We start from the raw sequence: 24,237 nt of genomic DNA, 5'->3' as shown, positions 1-24,237 counted from the left end.
CACAGTTTCTTTAGAAAGCTATTACATTTATGATTACAACCCAGCAATTCCACTCCTAGGTTTTACCCAAGAGAAATGAGGACATCTGTTTACACCGAGATTTGTTATAAATGTTTTTTTTTTTTTAAGATTTTATTTATTTGACAGAGAGAGAGACAGCGAGAGAGGGAACACAAGCAGGGGGAGTGGGAGAGGGAGAAGCAGGCTCCCCGCAGAGCAGGGAGCCCGATGCGGGACTCAATCCCAGGACCCTGGGATCATGACCTGAGCCGAAGGCAGAGGCTTAACGACTGAGCCACCCAGGCGCCCTGTTACAAATGTTCTTAAACAGCTTTATTCGTAGTAGCCAAAAATCAAAATAACCAAGGGACCACTAACAAGAGATTGGATAAACAAAGGATGGTACGTCCATACAGTGGGATACTATGCACCAGTAAAATGAACATGCTCCTGAGACACAGGACAAGCCAGGAAATCACAAAAACAGGGAGAGCAGAAGCGGCCAGGCACAAAAGAGAACATTCCAGAAACAGCAAAACTGTAGTGACAGAAAGCAGGTCAGTGGTAGCCTGAGCCAGCAGTGGAGGGGCACAAGGAACTTTGGGAAGTGATGGAAATGTTCTGTATCTTCGCTGTGGTGGAGGTTCCACGGGTATGTGTACTTGTCGAGTCGCATTGAACTATATACACTGTATTTGCAGCTTATTGGACGTAAAGTCTACCTCAATAAAGTTTTCTTTTTAAATATAGTTTAAAAAAAAAAAGCGGTCCGCAAGAGACACCCTCGCGCCACCCCCTCTGTGACACAGGCCCCCCGCTCAGACACCTGCAGGGCCAGGTGAAGGAAGGGGGCCGAAGCTCTGGGGGCCCTGGAGGGGACAGCCCTGCCGGCGGAGCCAGGTGGGCCAGGTGTCAGTCAGGACCACATAGTTAACGTGAGCACCGAATTGAGAGCTGTTCATAATGCCGCACGAGCCGGACACAGCGACCCTCAGGCCACACGTGCTTGCAGGCAGCCGGCTTATGCTCTCGGCCCTAGAATCCTCCTGGAGCTCCACCAGAGCCTTGAGTACAGTTACAAAGTGGCTTTTCCTGGATGTGGCTCAGGCTCGGAGGTGATGGGGCCTAGTCGGACGCTTTGGGTCCAGGCCTACCCTGTGAGCTGGGGCCCTAGCGCCTCTCAGCGAAAGCCAGCTCTGTGGGGATGCACAGTACCCTCTCCTCTGATTCTGCCTCTTGGGGCTTCCTCCTGAACCCCTGGGGTAGCTTGCCTGAGTCCCAGTCATGTTAGCGCCAGGAAAGGCGAGAGGACAGCCTATGGGAGCTTTGTGGGGAGCCCGTTTAACCCCGAGTACTCGGAGTTCTGAGGGGTTCGGCATCTGAGCCGCCGTTTGTCCCCTGGTGCAGTTTGGGGGCAGCCCGGTGTCCTGCGCCGTGGGCCTGGCCGTCCTGGACGTTCTGGCGAAGGAGCAGCTGCAGGCCCACGCCGCCTCCGTGGGCAGCGTCCTGATGGGGCTCCTCGGACAGCAGAAAGCCAAACATCCCATCATCGGGGACGTCAGGTGAGGCTCGGGCAGCAGTCCTTACCCGCTAACTGAACACCGGCCAGGGGCAGAGTGGGGCTTCCTCGGTCACTTCATCGCCACCCAGGTTGGTGGGGACTTGTGTGCCCACAGAAGAGGAGCTAAAGCGCCAAGGGGGGCTGTTGCCCAAGATGGCACTTCTAGGGAAGGAGAAAGCAGGGTCCACCTGGGCTCTGACCCCCAGCATTTCGGCTGTCACACCTGGGACCCCTCCCCTCGCAGTCACTTCCTGCCACTGGGTCACCACCCTCCAAGGGTTCTGCAGCTCCCAGCCTCCCCAGGAAGCAGAGGCACAGGCCCCAGTGCTTTCCACAGGCGCAGGCAGAGGCGGGGGGGGAGAGCAAGGACCGTGGCCCCTCAGCCTGGCCTCCAAAGATGTCACCTTTCTGCTTCAGGGGCGTCGGGCTCTTTATTGGTGTGGACCTGATCAAAGACACGGCAACCAGGACACCAGCAACTGAAGAGGCAAACTACGTGGTGTCCAGGTACTTTTGCTCGAAACAAGTTGCCTTTGCAGCCTCCGGGGCCCTGCCTGGGAAGGAGCCTGCCTTCTGCTTCGGCTGGAGGCCCACAGAGGGTGACCTGAAGGAGGTGGCATCTGGGCCGGAGCAGGGTAGGGGCCCCCTTTGTGTGTCCCCTGCCAGCTCTGTGGCCAGGGCCCTGCACAAAGCCTTCAGGTGGGGGCAGCGCGTTCCTGGTTCCCAGCCGAGGGTGCCAGAGCCGAAAGCCGCGTTTCACAACCCCTGGCGGCCCCAGGGAAAGCAGCTTCCCTGCAGCCACACCAGGGACGGTGGCAGAGGCGGACTTGGGGCTCCCCGTTCCCACAGCAGTGGGCTTTCGGGACGGACAGACCTCCTGCTCCTTGTCTGTGTGGAAGGCGTGTGGAGGACCGGGATCGCAGGACTCCGGGGTCCCCCACCGCAGCCCCAGTTCGCGTGTTGTTTCAGCCGACCCCAGGCGGGGCCTGAGCCTCACAACCCTTTTCCTTGTGACTCTCTTCTTAGCACCCTTCCCCCACCTTGGCAAACTCCTCTGGTGTTCCACGTGTGTCCTTACTCAGATCGTGCAATGCACATCATTCTAAGAGCATGTGAACAGAAACAATGTAAAAATGTTCCCTTCCTTGGGATTTTTGAGACTGACCCCCCTCCCCCATTACCGCCCAAGCCCTGCCTTCTCTGCGGGTCGGGTGCGCCCAGCAGCTCACCCACCGCCTTCCCCTCCGGGAAGCCTCGGGACTCAGGGTCAGTGGGAAGGAGGCAGCCAGACCTGAGTTCTCCAGTGCAGAGAGGAAACCAGAACCGGGGTGGGGGTGGGGGGTGGCACCCACGGGGGCTCCACTGGTAGGTGGTGGGGCTGGATCGCAAGTCCAGACCTTGTTCTTTCTAATAGGACCACGGTCCGTGCCGGCAAGAAGGGTACGGGCGAAAGGAGCCAAACTGGCAAGACTTAAAAATAACAAAGGAATGAGAAAGAATGGAAGTGGGGGTCAGAACGTAAATACAATCACGTCAGACCCTTTCTTTCTGGCCAAATTACCTTCCTAGGTCGAAGTGCAACTGTGGAATGTTAACGTCTTTAGGTACCAATAATATTAAGGAGAGTGAAGCCATCTTCCTAGAAAGAATTGGAAATTAAAACTAGAGAGTCCTCTGGAATTTCAAGATTACTTTGGGGCAGGAAGCAGAAACAGGGTTGGCAGGGAAGCTGCTGAAGCTAGGTCGGGGGCACGTGGGGTTCACGGTACCAGCCTGTGAGCATCGGTGCAGCGCAGGAATGCTTGGCTCAGGCCGGAGCTCCGGGGGGGGCCAGGGGTGGGGCACCCCACACGGGAGCCCTTAATGCTGGGCTCCGGAGGACGGGCGGGCAGGAGGTCGGGCAGAGGCAGCCAGGGCCGTGTCCTGGTGGGACCTGGACAGGGGTGGGGCTCCCGGGGACAGGACGGCCTGGGGGGGCGGGGAGGCCCCATGAAGGGCTCCTTGGCTGCTGGGCAGCAGGGCCTTACCATGTGCTGCCCCCCCCACCCCCAGGCTGAAAGAGAACTACATTTTGCTGAGCACTGATGGCCCTGGGAGGAACGTCCTGAAGTTTAAACCCCCGATGTGCTTCAGTGTGGACAACGCGCGACACGTGGTGGCCAAGATGGATACCATCCTGACAGGTGAGCTGGGGGCCCTCGACTCTAGAGCCCAACCTGCGGCCGGGAGCTAGGACCTTCCCGGGTGCCCAGGAAGGGGGCTCCGCAGCGGGCCGCGAGTCCTGCAGACTATGCAGGGACCAAGGAACTGCGGTGTGACAGGAAGGGCTTCCTGAGCCGCTCACCATCCTGCCTGGGCGGCACCAGTCTGGACACGGGGCAAGGGAATCGGAGCTCCAGGGAAGCGCCCCCATCATGTTATCCGTGAAGCTGCGGGGACGTACTACGTGGGTGGCAGGAGCCTAGTGCCTTACTTAGAAGGCCAGCATCCCCTTGGGCGGCTGAGCTGCTGAGCGGCTGGAATGAGATTTGCACCCAGGACTGATGAAATGCAAAAGGAGACTCCTCCGCAGGTTTCCGGTCCCCGAGGAAACATCAGGATCAGTCCAGGGTCTCCCCTAAAATGCACTCACCGGGCCCCCCAGAGTGACAGAAGCGGACAGGTCTCTGCAGGCCATGCTGCACGTACAGAGCTGGGAGCAGGGGTGGCCATTGGGCAAAATCCCAGCTCCTTGCAGAAACGCGCGCCCGCTGTGGGGGGGGGTTGCCCAGGGGAGGAGAGGCAGGTTGACTGGGCATGGACCTGGCTTTGCTTTCCTGGGCAGAGGGGGCTGCCGTTGAGCCTGAAGTCTCAGGAAACCTGACGGAGGTCTGGCTTTGTCCTTTCGGGACAGCGTTGCTGACCCTGTGGCTTGGCCTGTGTGCATGGTCAAGGGGCTGGACTAGGGCCCAGTCTCCAAACTGTCATCCAAGAAGCTTGGATGCTGAAGATAGGCTAAGCAGGGGGGCTTTGTGCTATTTTTCAGACATGGAAGAAAAGGTGAGGAGCTGTGAGACGCTGAGGCTCCGGCCCTGAGGCAGCCCTGCCACATCACATCCTCCCTCCCCCAGGTGGGTGGGCCTCACTCCTTGCAACCCTCCGCCGGGGTCTGCACCCTCAGCAAGCCAAACCTTGCTCTTAACCGGGTCCTCTCCAGCCATCCTGCCAGCAACCTCTCCCAACAGTTTGCACTTGATAGCTGACAGGAGAGGGCAAAAGTAGCGCCTTCCCCCAAGCCAGTTCTAGAAGTGAGGGGAAACAAATCTTTGCTGGTCTGAGGCCTCAACCACCAGCTCTGGGGGGCCTCAGTCCAGCCAGCAGCCAGGCTCAGCCAGAGGGGGCACTTTGAGTCCCATCCAGCCAGTCCCTAGGACACTGCCTTCACACTGTCCTTGCTGGGAAACCGAATCCCACTAACACCAGCAAGGAAAGACAGAACAGTCTGCAGGTGCTTCAGACCCCACTGCCCTGGGGGCAGCATCCCTCACGGTACCACCTTCACCCCCTTGAAGCTGCCTCCAGTCAGAGTCCTTTAACTTTCTCTAAAAAGGCTCAAGTCCTGGGCAGGACCGGTCCTTACAAGCAGCTCACTGGCGATGCTGAGCGTCCATGGCCCCACCTGAGAGGACTGCTATTTAGTCATGGAGGGTACTAGAGCTTCAAAGGCTCAGGAGGCCCTTCCCCGCTCTTCACAGCACACCCCACACTCACCCAGGCTTTGGGGGTTTTTAAATTTTTATTTCAAAAGCTTGGATAGCTTCAATATCCAGGTCGTGGCAAAATCAGGACACGTGTAAAATACCTTACAATACATTAGATTCCCAAAAGGTACCAAAAAGTACAGTAAAATTAACACTTCCATTAACAGGAAATGTATGACACAAATAATATAAAATTAAAAGGTGAAAAAAAGGTGACACTGGTTTCCTAAGATACAGTTTACTCTTTACAACCAGGGTCCATAGGTCCAGGCGCGGCAGCTGGGCTCTGGGGGACCTGGGAATACAATCAGCCTCTCACGCCACTCCGGCCTCGGAGACCCCACACGCTGCCTACAACAACTAGAGCTCTGGAAATAGTCAACAGGAGAGTGATTTCCAAGGGGGAAATTTTAAATAAGATGCACATGGGACAGGCCATAGAAAGTATGCCAAGTTAAATTTGGTACATAATTGTGTTCACTCGAGATCCAAACAAGCGTGTGCGATCGGTCGGGCGTCCTGCCGAAGCCTCAGTACGGCTTGTAGTTGTTCTGGTGGCCGCCGCGGCGCTGGCTCTTCCCGTAATTTGTGCTGCCCTGACCTGGGGACAAGAACGACAATGGTCGCAGCTCCGCCTTCCTGAGCCTTCCCCGCTCTGTGCCAGGCGCTTGGCGGGGACGGGCTCGAGGCCCAGAAGCTCAAGCGCTTCCTCCCTGCCGCCAGCGGCCGCGCCAAACCCCCAAGCCCAGCCTGTCCGACTCCAAAGCCCCTGCTGCCGGTGGCCCCTGCACTGTCTGTCCTGCCTCCCGGGGGAGGGGTGGTGAGCGGTGGGGGCCTCCCTCTCTCCTACTTACTGTAGTCGTAGCCGGGGCCGTAGCCGTAATAGCCATAGGGCGAGTAGTCGTAGCCGCCATAGCCGGGCCCGTAGCCCTGCTGGTAGCCGTAGCCCTGGTTCCAGTAGCTGCCGTAGCCCTGATTCCAACTCTGACTCTGACCTGTGGGGGGAGCAGGGCACAGGGGCCCATGGACCATTTAGCACACGCAGGAGCTAGGATGGAGGAAATCCTGCCCTTCGGGTGGCGGGGTTACTATGGCAACTCAGCGGTAGAAGCCAAGGGGCTGCTGTCCTGGGGTCGAGGGCCCTGGGCCCGGCCCCGCGTCGGAAACCCATGCCTGGGATCGGCCAGGAGAGACCGGACGGCTAACTCCTCTCGGGGCAAATGAGGCAGGAGCTCACTCTCTCTCGAATGTCCCTCTCCTCACCCCACCACGCTCCCTGGCAGCTTGGCCTTAAAAAAGGATGAAGTTCAGGCTTTGGAGTCAGAGGGGCCTGGACAGAAGGAGGTAAAGCGCCTGGCACAGCCCTGCCCTACCTTCTGCTCACCCGCCCACGGGTGTCCCGAGACTCAGGACCGCCACCGAGCCAAGCGCGCCCCTCATGCCCCCCACACCCTGACTGCAATGCGGATGCCCCTCTGCCCTGGGGCCCCAGGCCCCAAGAGAGCCAGGCTCCCCCATGCCATGCCAAGCAGCAGCACCGCCGCGACTCGCCCGGCCTGGCGCAGCACGCACCGGAAGCCGGCGAGAGCCCCCCAGACAAGCACCCATCTTCACCGAGCCAGGTTCCACTCACCTCCACTGCCGCCGCCGCTGCCTCGGTTCCCTCGGTTGCGGCTCCCACGGCCCCCAGAGCCATACTGCTGCTGCTGATAGACCTCTTTGGGCTGGGCCACCTTGATCTCACACTGAAAGCAGAGAGAACAATGGGTCACACCACTGCGACAAGCTCTGGGCAGGCACGGTGGACACCTTTGCTGACGGAGACTCAGATGGCCAATCGGGACAGTCTGCTCAAGAACAAAATCTGCCCAGGGGTGCAGTCAGCGGGGTTGGTGAAGCGTCCCGACTCTTGGTCTGGGCGCAGGGTCGTGGGATTGAGTCCCACATGGGGCTCTGCGCCGAGCAAAGTCTGCTAAGGTTTCTCTCTCCCTGTCCCCCCAACACGCGCGCGCACTCTGTAAATCCTTAGAAAAACAAACCAACAAAAAAAAATATGCTGAAGTGGGAAGCCACGTTTGGGCTAGAAGCTTTCGGTACAACTAAAATCTCAATGGACCGGGCCTCACTAGGGCCTTTTTGGCCAAAACCTTTCCCCAGAGAAGTTACTGGGGTAACAGCTATACCCAGGCCTGCTGATGGCAGCCCAGGGGCAGCTCCGCATCTAACGACTGGGAGGAGAGACAGCGAAGCCAATGCCAACCTAGTGTAGCAAGATCCCACACCGGGAGTAGGTCTGATGCCAGCCCTGTCCTACTGGGCAAGGGCGATCAGAGCTGGCTTCTCAGATCAGGGACCTTAAGGCGGGAGGGACAATTTCTCATTTTGTCTTTTCTTTATAGAAGAAATGAAGCACCCCACTCGAACACACCGAGGCGGCGACACTGACCTCCGGCTTTGAGGAAGAAAGCCACTGACGCTCAGGGCGGGGCTTCCCTGCAGCCACACTGCTCCCCCCTTCCCCCAACCACTGGCCTGTTGTTGGGAAGGGCCAGATAGCGGTGTCCCCTTAGGAGCCAAAGAGTCAGTTCCCTTTTTGCTCAAAAATCTGCCCACTGCAGGTGGGGTTAGGGTCAGGGACCTCCCACCACCCAGTGCTCTTGTAAGTAAATCAGTTTACTTTTCAAAGTACCCTAGCACATATACTCCCCTAATTAGGACCTGTAAAATACCATTTTATACGGTATGTCACCATTCAAGCATACTCTAACGAACCAGGAAACCACCCCCACCAAGTGATGCCATCTGATGTCTTCTGTTTAATTAAAAACGCTGAATACATTTATTTCAAAACCCACCACCAGTAGCAATTGCCTACGTTACAAGTACTTCCTGCCCGTTTCACATTAAGACACAGGAAAAAAAAGTCCTGTGCATTCACTGTCCACTGGGGGAACAGCTCTTAACCAGCTGCTGAGCCTAGGATTCAAACTCATTTGACGTAAACTCTTAAGGGCCCAATCCTAAATCCAGTCTAACTTCCCAGCCAGGATTAAGACTTCTAGAAGCCCCACCCCACCCGTCCCACCTTATCTGGCTGCCACTCCCGGCCAGCGAGCCACACCCTCACCTGCCTCGAGGCCACCTAGAGAATACCTGAAGCAAACTCCCCCCCCTCCTCCCCTCCGGCCTGGCCAGAGTTCAGAGGAAAGGGCGGCAGTTCTCAGGCACAGCACTGCTCACCTCAGGCAAAAACGGACCATAGACACAAGCTGCTAAAACCCTGGGAGCTTTGGGAAGAATCTTCACCTGAGGGGGGAACTGACTAAACCAGATCCAAAGGAGGTGGAAGTGAACAAAGATTTGGTTGTGACAGAAAAGAGGAAAAAGCTCCACGGCAAGAAAGACTTTACCCAAAGGAAAGAAACCCATAAATAGAAGTTCTAGAATCTTCCGAGACTTTAACTGCAGGCCATATTCACCTTGGACCCTAGATTGGAAACACCGTGATCTCTAGCTTTCAATCAGGAATCAAAGGGTCTACTCAACATGCTCTAGCCCTTAGAAACCACCCTTTCTCCTGCCTCCCACACATCCTGGGTTTCCGCCAATTCTAGCAGCCTGGAACTCCCTGAAGGACAGGACCATCGGCCCCAATCAGGACAGCAGGCATCGCAGAAACACAGTAGGGTCAGACTGCCCTGGAGAGGTAGCCCAACTGCTAACCCACCCCTGTAAGAATCAGCTCTCCAGCAGCAGGTCAGAGACAGAGCTGGAACCACCTTACCTTACTTCCACTGATGGTATGGAACTTTTTCTCCAGAACTTTCTTCACAGGTTCCTCTTCTTTAAAGGTGATGAAAACAAAGCCTCGTCTTTTGTTCAACTTTGGATCCATTGGAAGTTCAATGGCCTCGATCTGGAAACATATGCAAAACTCAGAATCAATGCCTCTTCCCACCCCCAAGGCCCATAGGGAACTCCCAGGAGAAAAGACCCATGAAGGCCTGAGTGAATACAGCAGCCCTGTCTGTAGAGGAGGGTTATAGCCAGCCAAGGCTGCCAAGGACCAGGGAGAAAGCAACCTCAGGGCAACCGGCAGCCCACTCCCAGGGTCCCATACTCACCTCCCCAAACTCGCGGAAGTATTCCCTGATCTTCTCCTCAGTGGCTTCAGGATTCAGACCCCCCACAAAAATTTTCTTTACCGGGTCCTTCTTCATGGCCATGGCCTTTTTGGGGTCAATGACACGGCCATCCAGCCTGTGTTCCTTCTGGTCTAGGACCTGTCCCAACAGAAGAAAATTAGGTTGTAACTCAGCAGCACCACCCTCAACAAGGCCCTCTCTCTCAGCCACAGAGGCCCCAACGCTGGTACACAAAACGTGTTTGGCCCCTCCAAACTCCACCCCTAACCTGACTTAGCAACCCAACTTCATCTCCAAACTTCAAGTACAGCTCGTTTATCTGAACGCCTACAGGCCTCACCCCCCCACACTGCTTTACCCTAGGGGGACAGTCTTAGTTTAAAGCCCGGCTCTTTCATGAGTTAGGCAACAGTGAGAAAGGCTGGAGGTGGGCTGCTAGGGTTGGAATCCACCCCTTTCTGGCTCTGAGCTCTTCTACTTACACTTCTGAGCCTTTGTTTCATTTTCCATAAAATGGAGCTAAAATAATGCCTAGTTCATTCATAGCAACCCTGGACTCTTCATTCTAGTCCTCACAATAGCACATTTGCTTTATCAGTGCCCAGGAGAGACACAAAAAAGGCAATAAACACCAACGATGATCCTCCTGGACCACTCAAACCCATACCCCTCACCACTTAATCTATTCTTTAATCCCTTCAAAAACAGTAAAAGTTCCTCACCTCAACCACCTACAGAACACACGAACTCATCATGCTATCCTCTTAGAACAAACTTAAGGCTGCAGACACCAAGCGCCCAGCTTACCTTCTCCACGCTGGCTGCGTCTTTGAAGAGGATAAACCCAAACCCTCTTGACCGACCAGTGTTGGGATCCATTTTTATTGTACAGTCAACGACCTCTCCAAATTTGGTAAAGTAATCCTTTAGGTCCTTTTTGCTGGTATCCCAGCTCAGGCCACCAACGAACATTTTTCTGAAACGGTAAAGACACGTGCCAACGAGCCTCACAAGAGAGCGTGATTTGAGAAGGACTGGCCCCGACAATACCTTCACTGCTAAAGGCTCAGAAGCAAAGCCGCCATCCGGAACACGGGCCTGCCCTGAGAGTCCCCAAGGGTCCTACCTTTGGGAGGTGTCACCCAATCTTCACTACCCTCGCACACAACCATGACCCGGGAGAAGCTTCAGACTGCGCAGCCCCCGACCGGGCAGGGGAAGAAGGGCACTCTGGCCTGGGGTAGAGGCCCTGAACCCTCACAACTGGAAGTCATTTGACTAACGTGGAGCACGTAAGGCAAAAGGCCGCCGGCCCGGCCTCACCCCCCACACCCCGCCGAGAGCTCGCTCTCAAGGAACTCGAAGCTTCCGGGGGCCGGAGACCGCGTTCAGACCGTGACTCCGCCCTCCGCAGGGTGGGGGGTGAGAAGCAGGCCGCGGCCGGGGCGCGCGCCAACTCCGCCCACGTAGCCCCGCGGAGCCCGAGGCCGGCCCGACCCCGGGTCCGAGCGCACTCCCACTTCCGTGCCGCCCGCTCCCACCCCCACCCCCGGCCCCGCGCGAGCGGCCCCGGGGCGGCGCCAAAGTCGACCCAACAAACTCCTGCAAACTCCGGCGCGGGCGGCGGGTGGCGGGCGGCGGGCGACGAGGAGCCGGGCGGCGAGCAGGCCCCGGCCGCCCGCCCGCCCCTCCCCCCGCCGCGTGGCGCCAACAAAAGGCGGCCCGGGAACAAAGGCGGCGCCCCGGTCGGCCCGCGGCCGCACCTACCCTGCGTCCTCCTCGTTCTTGCTGGCGTTGATCTGGTCGCCCTCGGCGCCGTTCTGGTTGCCGGCCGGGGGCGCCGCGCTCCCGCCTCCGGCGCCCGCCGCGGCCCCGCCGCCGGCCCCTGCCGGCGACTCGCCTTCGGGGGCGGCCTCGTGTCCGTTCTCGGTGGCGCCCGTCGTCTCCATGGGCTGCTCCTCACCCACCTCCGACATGCTAGGCCGGGGCGCGGCGGCTCCTGCAACGAGCGGCCCCAGCGCGTCAGGCCCGCGCGGCTCCCGCCCAGGCTCCCGCCCGCCGTCCGCGGGCCCGGCAGCTCACCTCGCCGCCGATGACGCCGCGGGGCCCGCTCGTCCCCACCCGCCGGAAAGGCGCCGCGGGCTCGGCCGCGCTCACGCCCGCGCTACCGGGCCTCCCCTCCGTCCGCCGACGGAGCCGCCGCGACCTCGCGCCCTCCGCCGCGCCACTCAGAGCCCACCGACCGACAGGCTCACTCGGGCCCGCGCGGTGCCGCCGCCTGACAATGCCGACTCGTGGCGCTCTTTATAATGCCGGGGGCCGGGCGCACCTCGCAACAAGGCGCGTGCTCATTGGCTGTGCCCGCCCGCCACTCAACCCCGCGCCAGCGTCCCATTGGCCGCAGCGGCGCGCGCACGCTAAATCCGGGCGGGCTTTGTCCTCATTTTAGAACCCGCGCGAGTCAGGGCCTTGCCGAGGGCTGCCGGGGCAGGGCGGCACCACAGCGTCCTCCTGAGCGGCGCCGGCAACCGGAACCCCGCGGCCCGGGAGCCGGAGACCGACCCCTCCGCCCTGTGAGGCCGCAGTCTCTCGTCCCGGTGCGCCCCATCCCAGCATTGGCAGCTTCGCCCACTGTTTTCCCCAAAAAGGAAACGGGGCTCCAGGAAGTCTCGCAAACCAAGGTCGCCCGGCTGGAAGTGGGAGAACTCGGGCTGCCGAGCTTGGGCGCGCAGGGTTCCCCCAAGGCCAGCGGCACGGCTCGAAGGGACCCGGACGCGGCCCGCCCTCCCCCTTGACCTTGGTGCCCTCACGGCCCCGCGCTCCCGCCCTTTCGGCCGCCTCCCCCAGTGGCGAGCAGCGGAGAGGGGGTGGAGCCCGCCGGGCGTCTGGTGCCAATGGTGCTAGGGCTGGATGTGGCGGGAGAAACGGTGGGACGGCGGTGTTCCCCAATCTTAGGTCGTCCGGCACCACCTAGACGATTAGCCTTGTCTTCACACTTTGGGTTAACGTTTTTTATTTGAGTTAATTCATGTATTCCTGCTGAAATTTCTTTTTAAGGAAAATACACCACTTCCCTGAAATCATGAAGTTGGAGGCGGGGCGGGACGGTTCTCTTTCTCTAATATACTAAACCCCTTCATTTGATCTCCTTGACCACCAAGCTTGGAAGGCCGGCGTAATCCCATGATTCCTTTTAATCATATGGGTGACGGGGCCCCACATGGACCAGGATTACAACCTCTGAAGCCTGGGGATTACCAGATAGCAACGGAACACAAGTGGCTGACGTTTCCCTCTGGGTTCCTACAGCCAGGCCCGGTGTGGGGGGCTGGGGGTTCTAGTGCCTCATCTGGTCACCTAACAACCCAGTGGAAGGCGATACCATCACAAATCTATAAATGAGAAAACTGAAGCCCAGAGCGTTGGCCCAAGACTCACTCCCGAATCCGGCCAGCCAGTGGAGTTGCAGAGGGAATGAATAATGTGACCATTTCACATTTGGAAAAAATAATCGACTATAGAAAACCCGAAGACTTGGCCACACAGCGCTGCATTCCCCCAAGGTATCCATCAACTAGGGCAGGGGCACCTGTCCCCAGAGGAGCAAATACCCTCTGGTTCACCTCAAGGCCCACCTGACTGCGTCACTTTCGGGCCAGATTCCACAACTAAAACCCAGAGTATCTCCATAAAACTGGGGTCATGTCAATGAAAGCTGATAAAAAGGCTTGCAGGAAGTCCTTCACAAACTCTCCACCCCAGCCCGTCCCCTCCCACAGAAATAAGGGCCAGGGAGGGGTGCTGTGCACTGGGGCTGATGGACACAGCTGCTCCAGCGTGAAGATAATACAGGCAATTAAGTTCAAAGTCAAATAGTCTAAATACAGCCACAGGACATAACTACTGATCAGAGCCTACATTCACTTAATCTCCTGCTCTGCTCCACACAGATGCCTTTTCCCACAACTTGGGAAACACTTTCCTAGACATGTCAAATCTGAGAATGACAGCATTTGGACAGCGCTTCACAGTTTGCAAAATGCTTTCCCCAACATTGCTTCATTGGAGCCTCAAAATAATTTTTGTGTGAGGGTATCCGTAGTTTATACCCAAAAACACTGAAATCACATCTAAAATTGTAGGCACGAAGCCAGTACCTCCAACCCTGCATTGATTCCAGGGCTCCTGGCTACTGAAGGACAAGGGGTCTCTGAGTTCCTGAGTTCCTTGGTCTGAATTAGATCTCTTATCAGATTAAATTATTTTGAGGCTCAAATGAAACAATAGCTTAGAAAATAATTTATGGGGTGCCTCGGTGGCGCAGTCAGTTAAGAGTCTGACTTTTGGTTTCAGCTCAGGTTGTGATCTCAGGGTTGTGGGATCAAGCCCCACGTGGATCTCCACACTCAGGACGGAGTCTGCTTGAGATTCTCTCTCCCTCTCCCTCGTCTCCTCCCCCTCCTCTCAAATAAATAAATAACTCTCTTGTTTTTTTAAGATTTTATTTATTTTTTTTTTGAGAGTGAAAGAGAGCACGAGCAGGGGGAAAGGCAGAGGAAGAGGGAGAAGCAGACTCCCACTGAGCAGGGAGCCCGATGCGGGGCTCCATCCCAGGACCCTGAGGTCATGACCTGAGCCGAAGGCAGACGTTTAACCAACTGAGCCACCCAGGCACCCTATAAATACATCTTAAAAACGAAAGGAAGGAAGGAAAGAAGAAAGAAAAAAAAGAAAGAAAGAAAATTTGTAAACTCTAAAGAATTGCAGACAAGAGGGGGTCAGTCTCAGCACAGAATGCTTTTACTTGCCCCTAACGGTGTCTCTGACATGGGCAGGGCACCGGGCTCTTTGGAAGCAGCAGGAAGTCCCTTTGATGCAAGGATCCCACTCCAGTTATTGGGTCCCCGTTACAGACCCTGAATAGAGGACATCTTTGTGTGAGGTTCTCAAATCAGCAAGGAGCCCAGTTATCCCCTGAAATGCCCTTAAGAGACCCATATAGTACAATCTCCTGGCTTTGGGGATTGAGGCTGTCGGGCAGCGTATGTGTAAGAATACATACATTAACCAACCTAGGGGCACCTGGCTGGCTCAGTCTGTTAAACGTCTGTCTTTGGCTCAGGTTATGATTCCAGGGTGCTGGGAAGGAGCCCTGGATCAGACTCCCTGCTCAACAGGAAATCTGCTTCTCTCTCTCTCTCCCTCTGCCCCTCCCCACTGCTCATTCTCTCTCTCTCTCAAATAAATAAAATCTTTTAAAAAAATAACCAACCTAGAAGAGAGAGAACAAAATGCATTTTGCAAGTTTTTAAAATTTCAGTTGACCCTTGAACAATGCAGGGGTTAGGGGTGCCAACCCCCTGTAGAGTCAAAAATCTGCATATAACTTTTGACTCCCCCCAAAACTGAACTACTCATAGCCTACTGTTGACCAGAAACCTTACCCATAATATAGGCAATTAGCAAGTATTTAGTATGTTATATGTAGTATATACTATATTCTTACAATAAAGTGAGCTACTGAAAAGACAAACATTATTAGGAAAGTCATAAGGAAGAGAATACATACACAATACTGTATTGTATTTATCCAAAAAAAAAATCTAAAAAGGGGGCACCCAGGTGGCTCAGTCAAGTTGAGCATCTGACTTCGGCTCAAGGTTGTGGTCTCGGGGTCCTGGGATTGAGCTCCGAGCTCAGCAGGGAGTCTTCTCCCTCTCCCTCTGCCACTCCCCCTGCTTGTGCTCTCTTGCTCTCTCTCTCCCCCCGCTCTCCCTAATAAATAAATACAATCTTTAAAAAAAAAAATCTACAAAAAAAAAAATCTGTGTGTAAGTGGATCCGCACGGTTCAAACCCATGTTGTTCAAGGGTCAGCTGTACATGAATTGATTTTCCTCGCGTTCTCCTTTATTCTTTTGTTGTTTGTTTGTTTTTCTCGGCTGAGCCTGCAAGCTGGAAGTCGCAAGAGTGAGCTGCCAGGGCATTGTGACTGTGGGCCAGGCCACACTCCTCAGCTCCCCGGGCTCCAGCCCCCCTGTGCCAGGGCTGAGTCTGGCTCCAGCTGGAGGAAGCTTTCTAACACACAAGTGGCATCTTCAGGCCTCATGGAGACCCTGGCTGGGCTTCCCAGCACTCTGAGGATGAAGTCCTAGCCCTGAATTCGGGTGAGAGAGGGAGAGAGTGGGGGCTCACGGAAGCCCATGCTCCCCGCCAGCCTCCCTTGCAGGGTGGGGTGTGAGTGGCAGGGTCGCTTCCAGGGCTGGGCACGTGAGCCCAGGGGCCTCCCCAGACCTCTCTTGCCCTGGAGACCACGTGTTCTGCACAGCGGAGCTATGTCACTGCCAACAAATGCCCAACCTAGGCCAGACTTGCCCTGAGCGAGAAACGATGCTGTAACTATGTCAAGCCACTGAGATTTCGGGGTTTATCTCTAATGGCAGCCTAGGCAGCCCTGAGCATTCCACACAATGTGTGGGGTCCAGCAGGAGCCACCCCGGCAGCATCTCATGGCCACTCTCCACTCCAGCTGTGCTGAATTTATATCCGGAAACCCACCTGCGTCCTTCTGCCTCTGGAAGAGCCTCTCCACCGGCTGTGTTCTCTCCCCAGAATACTCTTCCCCAAACCTCGCCTGCCTGCTCTACGTATCTGGTGCAGGTTGAATTGTATGCCCCCCAAAAGATACGGTCGACGGTGCATGTGACCTGATTTGGAAACAGGGTCTCTGCAGATGCAGCCGAGTTAAGATGAGGTCCCCCGGGAGTAGTGTGGGCCCTTACTCCAACTTGACTGGTGCCTTCTGAGAAGAGAAGACACACAGGGACAGAGACAGAAGGAAAACACCATGATGACAGGGGCCGAGGTTGGAGGGACGGGTCTACAAGCCAGGTGTCTAAATCAGCTCTGGGTGGCTTAAACAACAAACTTCTTTTTTTTTTTTTTAAGATTTTATTTATTTACTTGACAGCACAAGCAGGGGGAGCAGCAGAGAGAAAGGGAGAAGCAGACTCCCTGCTGAGTAAGGAGCCCCAGGCAGGACTCCATCCCAGGACCCCGGGATCATGACCTGAGCTGAATCAACCATCTGAGCCACCCAGGTGCCCCTTAAACCACAAACTTACTTCTCACGGTTCTGGAGGCTGGGAGGCCCACGATCAAGGTGCCCGCAGATCTGGTATCTGGTGAGGACCCACTTCCTAACTTGCAGACGGCTGTCTTCTTATATCTTCACACGGCAGAGAAGGAAGGGAGAAGCAAGCCCTCTCATGTCTCCTCCTATGAGGGCACTAACCCTGTGGTGGGGGCCCCACCCTCATGACCTCATCTAAACCGAATTGCCTCCCAAAGGCCCCATTCCCAAATACCATCCCACCGGGGACTAGCGCTTCAACATATGAATCGGCGGGGGAGAGAAACATTCAGTCCATGGCACAAAGGGGCACCAAGGAGGGCTGGGGAGACCAGAAGCTTAGAGAGAGGCACATAACAGATTCTCTCCTAGGGCCTTCAGCTGGAGCACGGCCCTCCCACCACCGTGAGACAACAAATTTCTGTTGTATGCCCCCCAACTTGTGCTGCTTTGTTACAGCAGCCCGAGCTGACTAATACAACCTCCACGAGATTTCCACTTCCTCCAGGAAGTGCTGTCATGCCCCAAGGAAGGGCCCCTCTCAGAGCAGGGACACTGAGCTCAATGATATCCTCACCAGGTCGGTCTCCTTCATCCCAGCACCTCCAGTGAGCACCCCAGCACCTGCAGAATGAATAAACAGTCTCTCTCTCTCTTTTTTTAAGATTTTATCTATTTGCGAGAGAGAGAGAACGAGCAGGGGGGGAAGGGCAGAGAGAGAGAGGGAGAAGCAGACTCCCCGCTGAGCAAGGAGCCCAACATGGGGCTCGATCTCAGGACCTTGGGATCATGACCTGAGCTGAAGGCATCTTCTTCATCTTTTAAAGGGCTTCTTCATCTTTTAAAACAGGGATGACAGGGCTGCCTGGGTGGCTCAGTCGTTAAGTGTCCCCCTGCTTGTGTTCCCTCTCTCGCTGTGTCTCTGTCAAATAACTAAATAAAATCTTTAAAAAAAAAAAAAACAGGGATGGCAGCACCCCAGCAGGAACCGGAGGAAAGATCTGCACAGGGTCTAGCACAGGGCCTGGCAGGCAGGGGGTGGAAAGGAGAGCAGCTCGGATTACCAACAACAATAGCAACAGATCTAAGGGAAGACTCCTTCACCTGCTGAGTTCCCCTGCAACCCTCTCAAGTCAGATCCTCCAAACAGACCTGGACGAGCTGAACGAGCTCCGCTAGCCGGCAGCAGCCCCCTCCCCACGGGCACATTCTTACAACAGCCGCCCCGGGCCCACCAGAGACCAATCAGAAATGCCTGGGCCACCCTTCCGGAATCAGGAATGGAACACGTGGCTCATGGACAGACCTGACCCTCCCAGTGTCCTCGGGAGCTCCCCGGGGCTGCCTACAGGGAATGCCCGGCCTTCACGTCCCGATCCCCAGCAAAGCTCAGAAACCAGATTCCCAGCTGCCGCTCCCCCCGCCCCGGGTCTGGACCCCCCCACCTCACTGTTACAAAGCATTCTGGGCACCAGGCATTGGAAGGCAGACAGACCGAGGACCCCACTGCTGCAGACCAGGCCGGTGACGGCCGACGAAACTGGGAAGGGCACTGCTGCTTCTCAGAGGTCTCGCCAAAGACCAGCCCGGGAGGCTCTTTTCTTTATGGGGTCGCGCTGTCCCTTGGAGCCTCGGTTTCTGGTTCTGCAAGAATGCCTCCCATTCGCTCACCTATTAACGCCTGGGCTTCCCCTCAACCCCGCGCCATCGGCATGCCCACGGCCCTCAGGACGGACCTGTTTCCTGAGCTCTAACCCCTCAAGGATAACCACCCTGAACGGTCCTCCTGACGTGTCACCAAGCCCCTCCATCTCAGCATGTCCCAGACGGGACACCCCCGCCCCCCCAGCCCGGCCCCTCCATGGTGTCCTTGTCTACAGAGAACACATCTGCTATTAGCTCCGTGCGCAGGCCCAGAGCAGGGGTGGCTCAGCCTCGGCGGCCCTCTTTCCCTCGCCTCCCCCACCCGATCTGCCATCTGGGCCATAACAACCTGCCTCTCTTCCTCCGTCATGCGCAGAGAAGTGGCTCTCCTCCATGCGACATTTAAGGGTACAGTCCCCTTCATCTTGGGGCGCCAGCCCCCCTCGCGTCTTATCAGGCGCCTGCAGCCGGCAGTAGGAAGCAAGCAGGAAGGACCGTGTGCGTCTTGGGGGCCCAGGCCTGGGAGGAGCAGGCCTGGCTTCTACTCACACCGTGCGCCTGGAGCTGTCGGGCCGCCTCGCAAGGGCCACTGAGAAACGAGCTTAGCTACTTGCACGAGGAAGGCAAGGACACCCTGGGGCCCCTGCTTCACGACAGGCTTCCGACAACCAAAGTGTCGATGATGACGAAGGGAGACGTAAGAGGCAAGCTGTCCTCCACTCGATTTTCGGAGGAGGTCACCAGGCCCCTGTCTTGGGTAACCTGCTGGCCTCCACCATCAGAGGCCACCCCCCGCCCTGGCACAGGGGGACAAGACATGTGGGAGGGATGCCGAGCCAAGTCAGTTAGGTGGGTGAGAAGGACAGATGCCCAGCTGCACCATGAGCACTGGATGGGGGGGTTCTCCGGGCAGAGATGGGGGAGGAGTGGGTGCAGGCAGAGACCCACCCAGCGAAGGCACAGAGGGTTCAAAGACTGCAAGGAGCCCACACGACAGAGGGGATCTAGACTGTGCCCTGACAAAGGGATCCGTTTATCCACAGGAAACAGGAAGCCAGTGATGACGGCGATGGCAGGAGTCCAGGAAAGGAGGGGCAATGAGAGGCATTAAGGAGGACGGGGAGCCTGGCTGGCTCGGGCAGGGAGCGGGAGACACTGGATCTCAGGGTCATGAGTTCGAGCCCCGCGTTGGGTATACAGATTACTTAAATAAATAAAGCTTTAAAAAAGGGGGGGTGGGGCACCTGGGTGGCTCAGTCGGTGAAGCGTCTGCCTTCAGCTCAGGTCATGATCTCAGGGTCCTGGGATTGAGCCCCGCGTCGGGCTCCCTGATCAGCAGGGAGCTTGCTTCTCCCTCTCCCTCTGCTGCTCCCCCTACTCTCTCTACCTCTCTCTGTCAAACAAATAAATAAAATCTTAAAAAAAAAAAAAAACTTAAAAAAATTAAGGAGGGTGAGTGGGCAGAATTTTGTGTCTATACATAGTTATGACCCTGGCCCAGGCATGGGGGAGCGGATGGGCAGGAAGGCTGGAAAGCTGGACCAGAACTACCCAGGGGTGGGCTTTGAAAGCCAAGCCTGGCAGGGAAGGTGGTGGGCAGATACTGTCTGCTTCTGTCAAGGAGGAAACCACCCGCACCACGGGGGAAAGCCCCCTCGCTTCCGGGCTACACCTGACTCTAACCTCACGTCACCCATTTCTTGCAATGGCTAGCAAGGGATCAAGAGAGGATCCATTTCAAAGGTAAGTCCAAGCCCCTCGTTAACAGAGAAGAAAACCAAAGGTCATAGAAGGAAAGGGCCTCAGTCCGTTCAAGCTGCTACAACAAACCTACGGTAGATTAGGCGGCTTACGACAACAGACATTTATTTCTCACAGCTCTGGAGGCTGGAGGTCCAAGATCAAGGCGCTGGCTGACCCAGTGCCTGGCGGGGGCCCGCTACCCAGCTCACGGATGGCTGATTCTCCCTGCATCCTCACAGGGTGGAAGGCTCCAGCCCCCCAAATGCCCCACTTCTGAATACCATCCCACTGGGGGTTAGGATTGCAACATATGAGCTGGGGGAGGGCACAGACATTCAGCGTGGAGGTGGAGTGCGGGTAACCGTCCAGTGCCACCAGGCCTGGAACCCACGACTCTTTCGGTCGGGTCCTCTCCACCCCCGGGGCTCCGCTCCGAGCCCCAGGCAGCTGCAGGCAAGAGACCAGGGGCCCGCTGAGGTTTCCACCTCCTACGCCCAGGGAGCTCAGACATGGACGCAGGAACTCTGCCTTCCTCCCCCCAGAAACAGGAAGCCACGGGCTGGTACCCTCTTCTTGGCACCTCCCTACTCCCTCCACAGCCAAGGGCAAGGCAAAGCTAGCTTGGGCTGCCCCCCAAAACAGCTCCTTCCTCCTGGTCCCTGAAGCATCCCCCCATCTCAAACAGAGTCCTACAGAAGCCTCCTCGGTCTGGTACCACCCCCCCCCAGCCTGCCCCTCCACCTCTCCTTAATGAAACCCGCTGTCCCCACGTGGCCCAACATTCCACTGCTTGAAGCCAGGCCACACCTCCTCCCGCCTCCCTCAACACAAATGGAGGGGCCATCCCATCCCATGTACCCCCAGCCTACATCTCCAGCGGTGCTGCATCACAGAAATATGATGCCACAAATGCAAACACATGTATAATTTAACATTTTCTGGGGGTGCCTGGGTGGCTCAGTCTGAGGGTCTGCCTTTGGCTCAGGTCATGATCCCAGGGTCCTGTGGAGTCCCACTTCCATCTCCTTGCTCAGTGGGGAAACTGTTTCTCCCTCTGCTCCTCATCCCGCTCCCCTTGCTTGTGCATGCTTTCTCTCTCTCTCTGACAAATAAATAAAATCTTTAAAAAAAAAGTTTAAAAAATTCTCTCTCTCCCTCTGCTCCTACCCCACTCCTACACTTCGGTCTCTCTCTCTCAAAAACAAACAAAATAGTATTTCATGACACATAAATTCCATGAATTTCAAAGTTAGAGTCTGTAAATAAAGATAGTCTGTCAGTAAAAAGCATATGGAGATATGTCTCATCTCTTTTTTTTTTTTTATTTTCCTTTTTCCCTCCTTTTTAAAGTAATCTTCATGCCCAAGGTGGGGCTCAAACTCACCATCCTGAGATGAAGAGCCACATGCTTTACCGACTGATCCAGCTGACACCCCTGTTTCATCTCTTCTCTTTTTTTTTTTAAAGATTTTATTTATGTATTTGACAGAGAGAGACACAGGGAGAGAGGGAACACAAGTAGGGGGAGTGGGAGAGGGAGAAGCAGGCTTCCCGCCGAGCAGGGATGTGGGGCTCGATCCCAGGACCCTGGGACCATGACCTGAGCCAAAGGCAGATGCTTAACGACTGAGCCACCCAGGCGCCCCTCATCTCTTCTTATACTATGTACTTACCTATATAATAGCATGCCTCTTGACCCTCAAGGCAGAAAATACAGTATTTACTATCTGATCCTGTAGGGGTAATATTTGTCCAGTTCTGTTCTAGGCCATTCACCTGTCCCTTAAACTCCAATACAGGAGCGCCAGATGTGGCTTTGGAATCAGGGGATCCAGTTCAAATCCTGCCTCCCACCCAGCATCCCAACTCTGGGATTCAGAACAAGTCATTTTCCCTTTCTTCATTTGAAAATCGGGCCAGCACTCAAATGGGTCTAAGAGTGACACTCCAGCGCCGGCCATAGAACTGGTGACTCATTTCCAGTCTCCCCTTCTCAAGTTTCCAGTCTTCACACCTCCACCTGCAGCACGGGCCCATCGAGCACCCCCTCACCAGACTCAGTACTTCGTGCAGGTGACGCCACACCTGTCGCCTTCTCCCAGCATCCTCGATCCCCGCCTCCAATGGCCGGAGCCCCACCTCGGTGGCTTCTGGATCACTTTGGCAGTGCAATCCTCCACCTGCTTCGAACAGCGTCCCACCATCCCAGAGGTCGCCCACCGCCCCAGCAGCGCGCCCCACTCACAGCTCCGCCCCGCCCCCGCTCGCCCCGCCCACCTCCGGCACGCCCACCGGGTGCTCTGGGCATGCGCGGCTCAGGTTCCTGCCGGCTAGGACTAGATCGTGCGCCTTCCTGGGCCGACTTCTCGTGCTCGCAGGGATCCCGAGAGGTACTCACTCCCCACTGGCTTAGGGAGACGTGGGACAGAGTGCCAGGACTATGTCCTCCAGACACCCCATCGCCAACCTCGGCCAGGCCTTCTGAGGGCGTCTGACTTTCCAGAACCTCCTCCTGTACCGCTCTCGTCCCGTCCATGGCCGGCCTGGCCACCTCGTTATGTTGGGCTAGTCTAGGCTCTCCCGCCTGGCCCACCCATCTTCCTGTCGCGTCCTGCCAGCAAATCTTTTCCTCCTGGGGAAGTGTTCCTTCTAAAACTGATCCTCCCTTTGGCTGCTGGGTCAGAACTACTTCCAGCAAGGAAGAATGATACCCTAGAATGGATCTTGTTGCCAAGTACTCCCGTCCCCAGTCCACATTCCTCCATTTTGCCAAAAAGGTGAGAAGTGGCCTCCCACTGGGGCTTCCAGCCCTGACCCAGGATGAGAGCAGCTTCCTCATGCCAGTTAGCAAATTTTCCTTCCACAGTCTAGCCACTTCTCAGTTTCTTTTTTCCTCCCCCCACATTCTACTCGGGATATAATTGACATACCATAAAATCCACCTCGTTAAAATGTACAATTGGGGGGCGCCTGGGTGGCTTAGTCTTTAGGCGTCTGCCTTCTGCTCAGGAAATGGCCCCAGGATCCTGGGATCGAGCCCTGCATGGGGCTCCCTGCTCAGCGGGAAGCCTGCTTCTCCCTCTCCCACTCTCCCTGCTGTGTTCCTGCTCTCGCTCGCTCTCTCTGTCAAATAAATAAAATCTTAAAAAAAAAAAAAGGTACAATTCAATGGTTTTCGTATATTCACAGAGTTGGGCAATTCATCACCACAACCTAAGTTTAGAACATTCACTTCACCTAAAGAGAAACCCCTTACCCATTAGCAGTCATTCCCATCCCCACCCACCCAACCTCAGCCCCTGCAACCACTAATCTACTTTCTGTCTCTCTAGATTTACATATTCTAGACAGTTTTTAGAAATGGAATCATAGAGACGCCTGGGTGGCTCAGTCGGTTAAGCGTCTGCCTTCCGCTCAGATCATGATCCCAGGGTCCTGCTTCTCCCTCTCCCCTGCTTGTGCTGTCTCTCTCTCTCTCTCTCTGTCAAAAAGAAAATCTTTAGGGGCGCCTGGGTGGCTCAGTCGCTAAGCGTCTCGACTCAGGTCATGATCCCAGGGTCCTGGAATCGAGACCCAACATCGGGCTCTCTGCTCAGCAGGAAGCCTGCTTCTCCCTCTCCCACTCCCCCTGCTTGTGTTCTCTCTCTCGCTGTCTCTCTCTCTGTGTCAAATAAATAAAATCTTAAAAAAAAAAATCTTTAAATGGAATCATATATGTGGCCTTTTGTGTCTGGCTTCTTTCACTTAGCATGATGTTTTCCAGGTTTATCCATGTTTCAGCACAAGATATTGCCTATATGTGAAAGCCTCACCAACCTATCTCTCCAGTCTGGCCCTTCCTCACAAGCTCCAGATGCAGAAGGTCCTGGAGCGGCCTCCACACCTCTGCATGGAGGTCAACTCAGGCATCAGACGACATGCCCAATATAAGAAAACCATAGACGGAGTTCAGTTATGAATATTGATTCGAGAATGCTAGTGAGTAGGGGCACCTTGGTGGCTCAGTCCGTTGAGCGTCCAACTCTTGAGCTCATATCAGATCTTAATCTCAGGATCATGAGTTCAAGCCCCATGTTGGGTGTGGAGTTTACTTAAAAAAAAAAGAAAGATGTTAGTATAAGTAAATACAACCCAACAGCAAGTTAGTAATTTTAAATATATTTTTTTAAGATTTTATTTATTTATTTGAGAGAGAGTGAGAGAGCACAAGGGCCAGAGAGAGAGGGGGGTCAAGCAGACCAGCCGGGCTCGATCCCAGGAGCTGGAGACCATG

The 24,237-nt window shown here is 55.8% G+C and overlaps 2 protein-coding genes and 2 long non-coding RNA genes across 6 annotated transcripts in view; 2 read left to right on the top strand and 2 right to left on the bottom strand.

Annotated features, from left to right (window-relative positions):
* The window catches only part of PHYKPL (5-phosphohydroxy-L-lysine phospho-lyase), a 35,337-nt gene extending 27,182 nt beyond the window's left edge, over positions 1 to 8,155 (top strand). The window contains exons 9-13 of one of the 2 annotated variants that reach the window (XM_081827253.1): positions 1,408 to 1,562; positions 1,979 to 2,068; positions 3,614 to 3,744; positions 4,587 to 4,671; positions 7,701 to 8,155. In XM_081827253.1, coding sequence (XP_081683379.1) covers positions 1,408 to 1,562; positions 1,979 to 2,068; positions 3,614 to 3,744; positions 4,587 to 4,636 — 426 coding nt within the window. In that variant the 3' untranslated portion in view covers positions 4,637 to 4,671; positions 7,701 to 8,155. The remainder of the gene's footprint in view (positions 1 to 1,407; positions 1,563 to 1,978; positions 2,069 to 3,613; positions 3,745 to 4,586; positions 4,672 to 7,700) is intronic. The other variant, XM_031029989.2, reaches the window with a different exon arrangement.
* Positions 5,318 to 11,724, bottom strand: HNRNPAB (heterogeneous nuclear ribonucleoprotein A/B). Of its 2 annotated transcripts, XM_081827255.1 has the most exons (8): positions 11,529 to 11,724; positions 11,214 to 11,445; positions 10,254 to 10,422; positions 9,426 to 9,584; positions 9,086 to 9,217; positions 6,935 to 7,046; positions 6,156 to 6,296; positions 5,318 to 5,902 (listed from the first exon to the last, which is right to left on the bottom strand). In XM_081827255.1, the coding sequence occupies exons 2-8, from the start codon at positions 11,420 to 11,422 to the stop codon at positions 5,832 to 5,834; spliced, it is 993 nt and encodes a 330-aa protein (XP_081683381.1). In that variant the 5' UTR covers positions 11,423 to 11,445; positions 11,529 to 11,724; the 3' UTR covers positions 5,318 to 5,831. The 2 variants fall into 2 exon arrangements, with proteins under 2 accessions (XP_081683381.1, XP_081683382.1); XM_081827256.1 differs by lacking the exon at positions 6,156 to 6,296 and having other exon boundaries at positions 11,529 to 11,723.
* A 3,028-nt stretch (positions 11,725 to 14,752) lies between these two features.
* On the bottom strand, positions 14,753 to 18,571 carry LOC145722769 (uncharacterized). The gene is made up of 3 exons (XR_014147289.1): positions 17,155 to 18,571; positions 16,570 to 16,673; positions 14,753 to 16,247 (listed from the first exon to the last, which is right to left on the bottom strand). It is a non-coding gene; the product is annotated as an uncharacterized LOC145722769 (long non-coding RNA).
* LOC145722768 (uncharacterized) lies at positions 18,540 to 23,120 on the top strand. The gene is made up of 3 exons (XR_014147288.1): positions 18,540 to 18,925; positions 19,265 to 19,964; positions 21,764 to 23,120. It is a non-coding gene; the product is annotated as an uncharacterized LOC145722768 (long non-coding RNA).
* Positions 23,121 to 24,237: the final 1,117 nt, after the last annotated feature.

Source organism: Leptonychotes weddellii, chromosome 7 (genome assembly GCF_054177405.1).
Source record: "Leptonychotes weddellii isolate Sample4059 chromosome 7, ASM5417740v2, whole genome shotgun sequence".
Taxonomy (NCBI): domain Eukaryota; kingdom Metazoa; phylum Chordata; class Mammalia; order Carnivora; family Phocidae; genus Leptonychotes; species Leptonychotes weddellii.
Note: the sequence above shows the minus strand (reverse complement) of the source record. Positions and strands in the feature narration are given on the sequence as shown.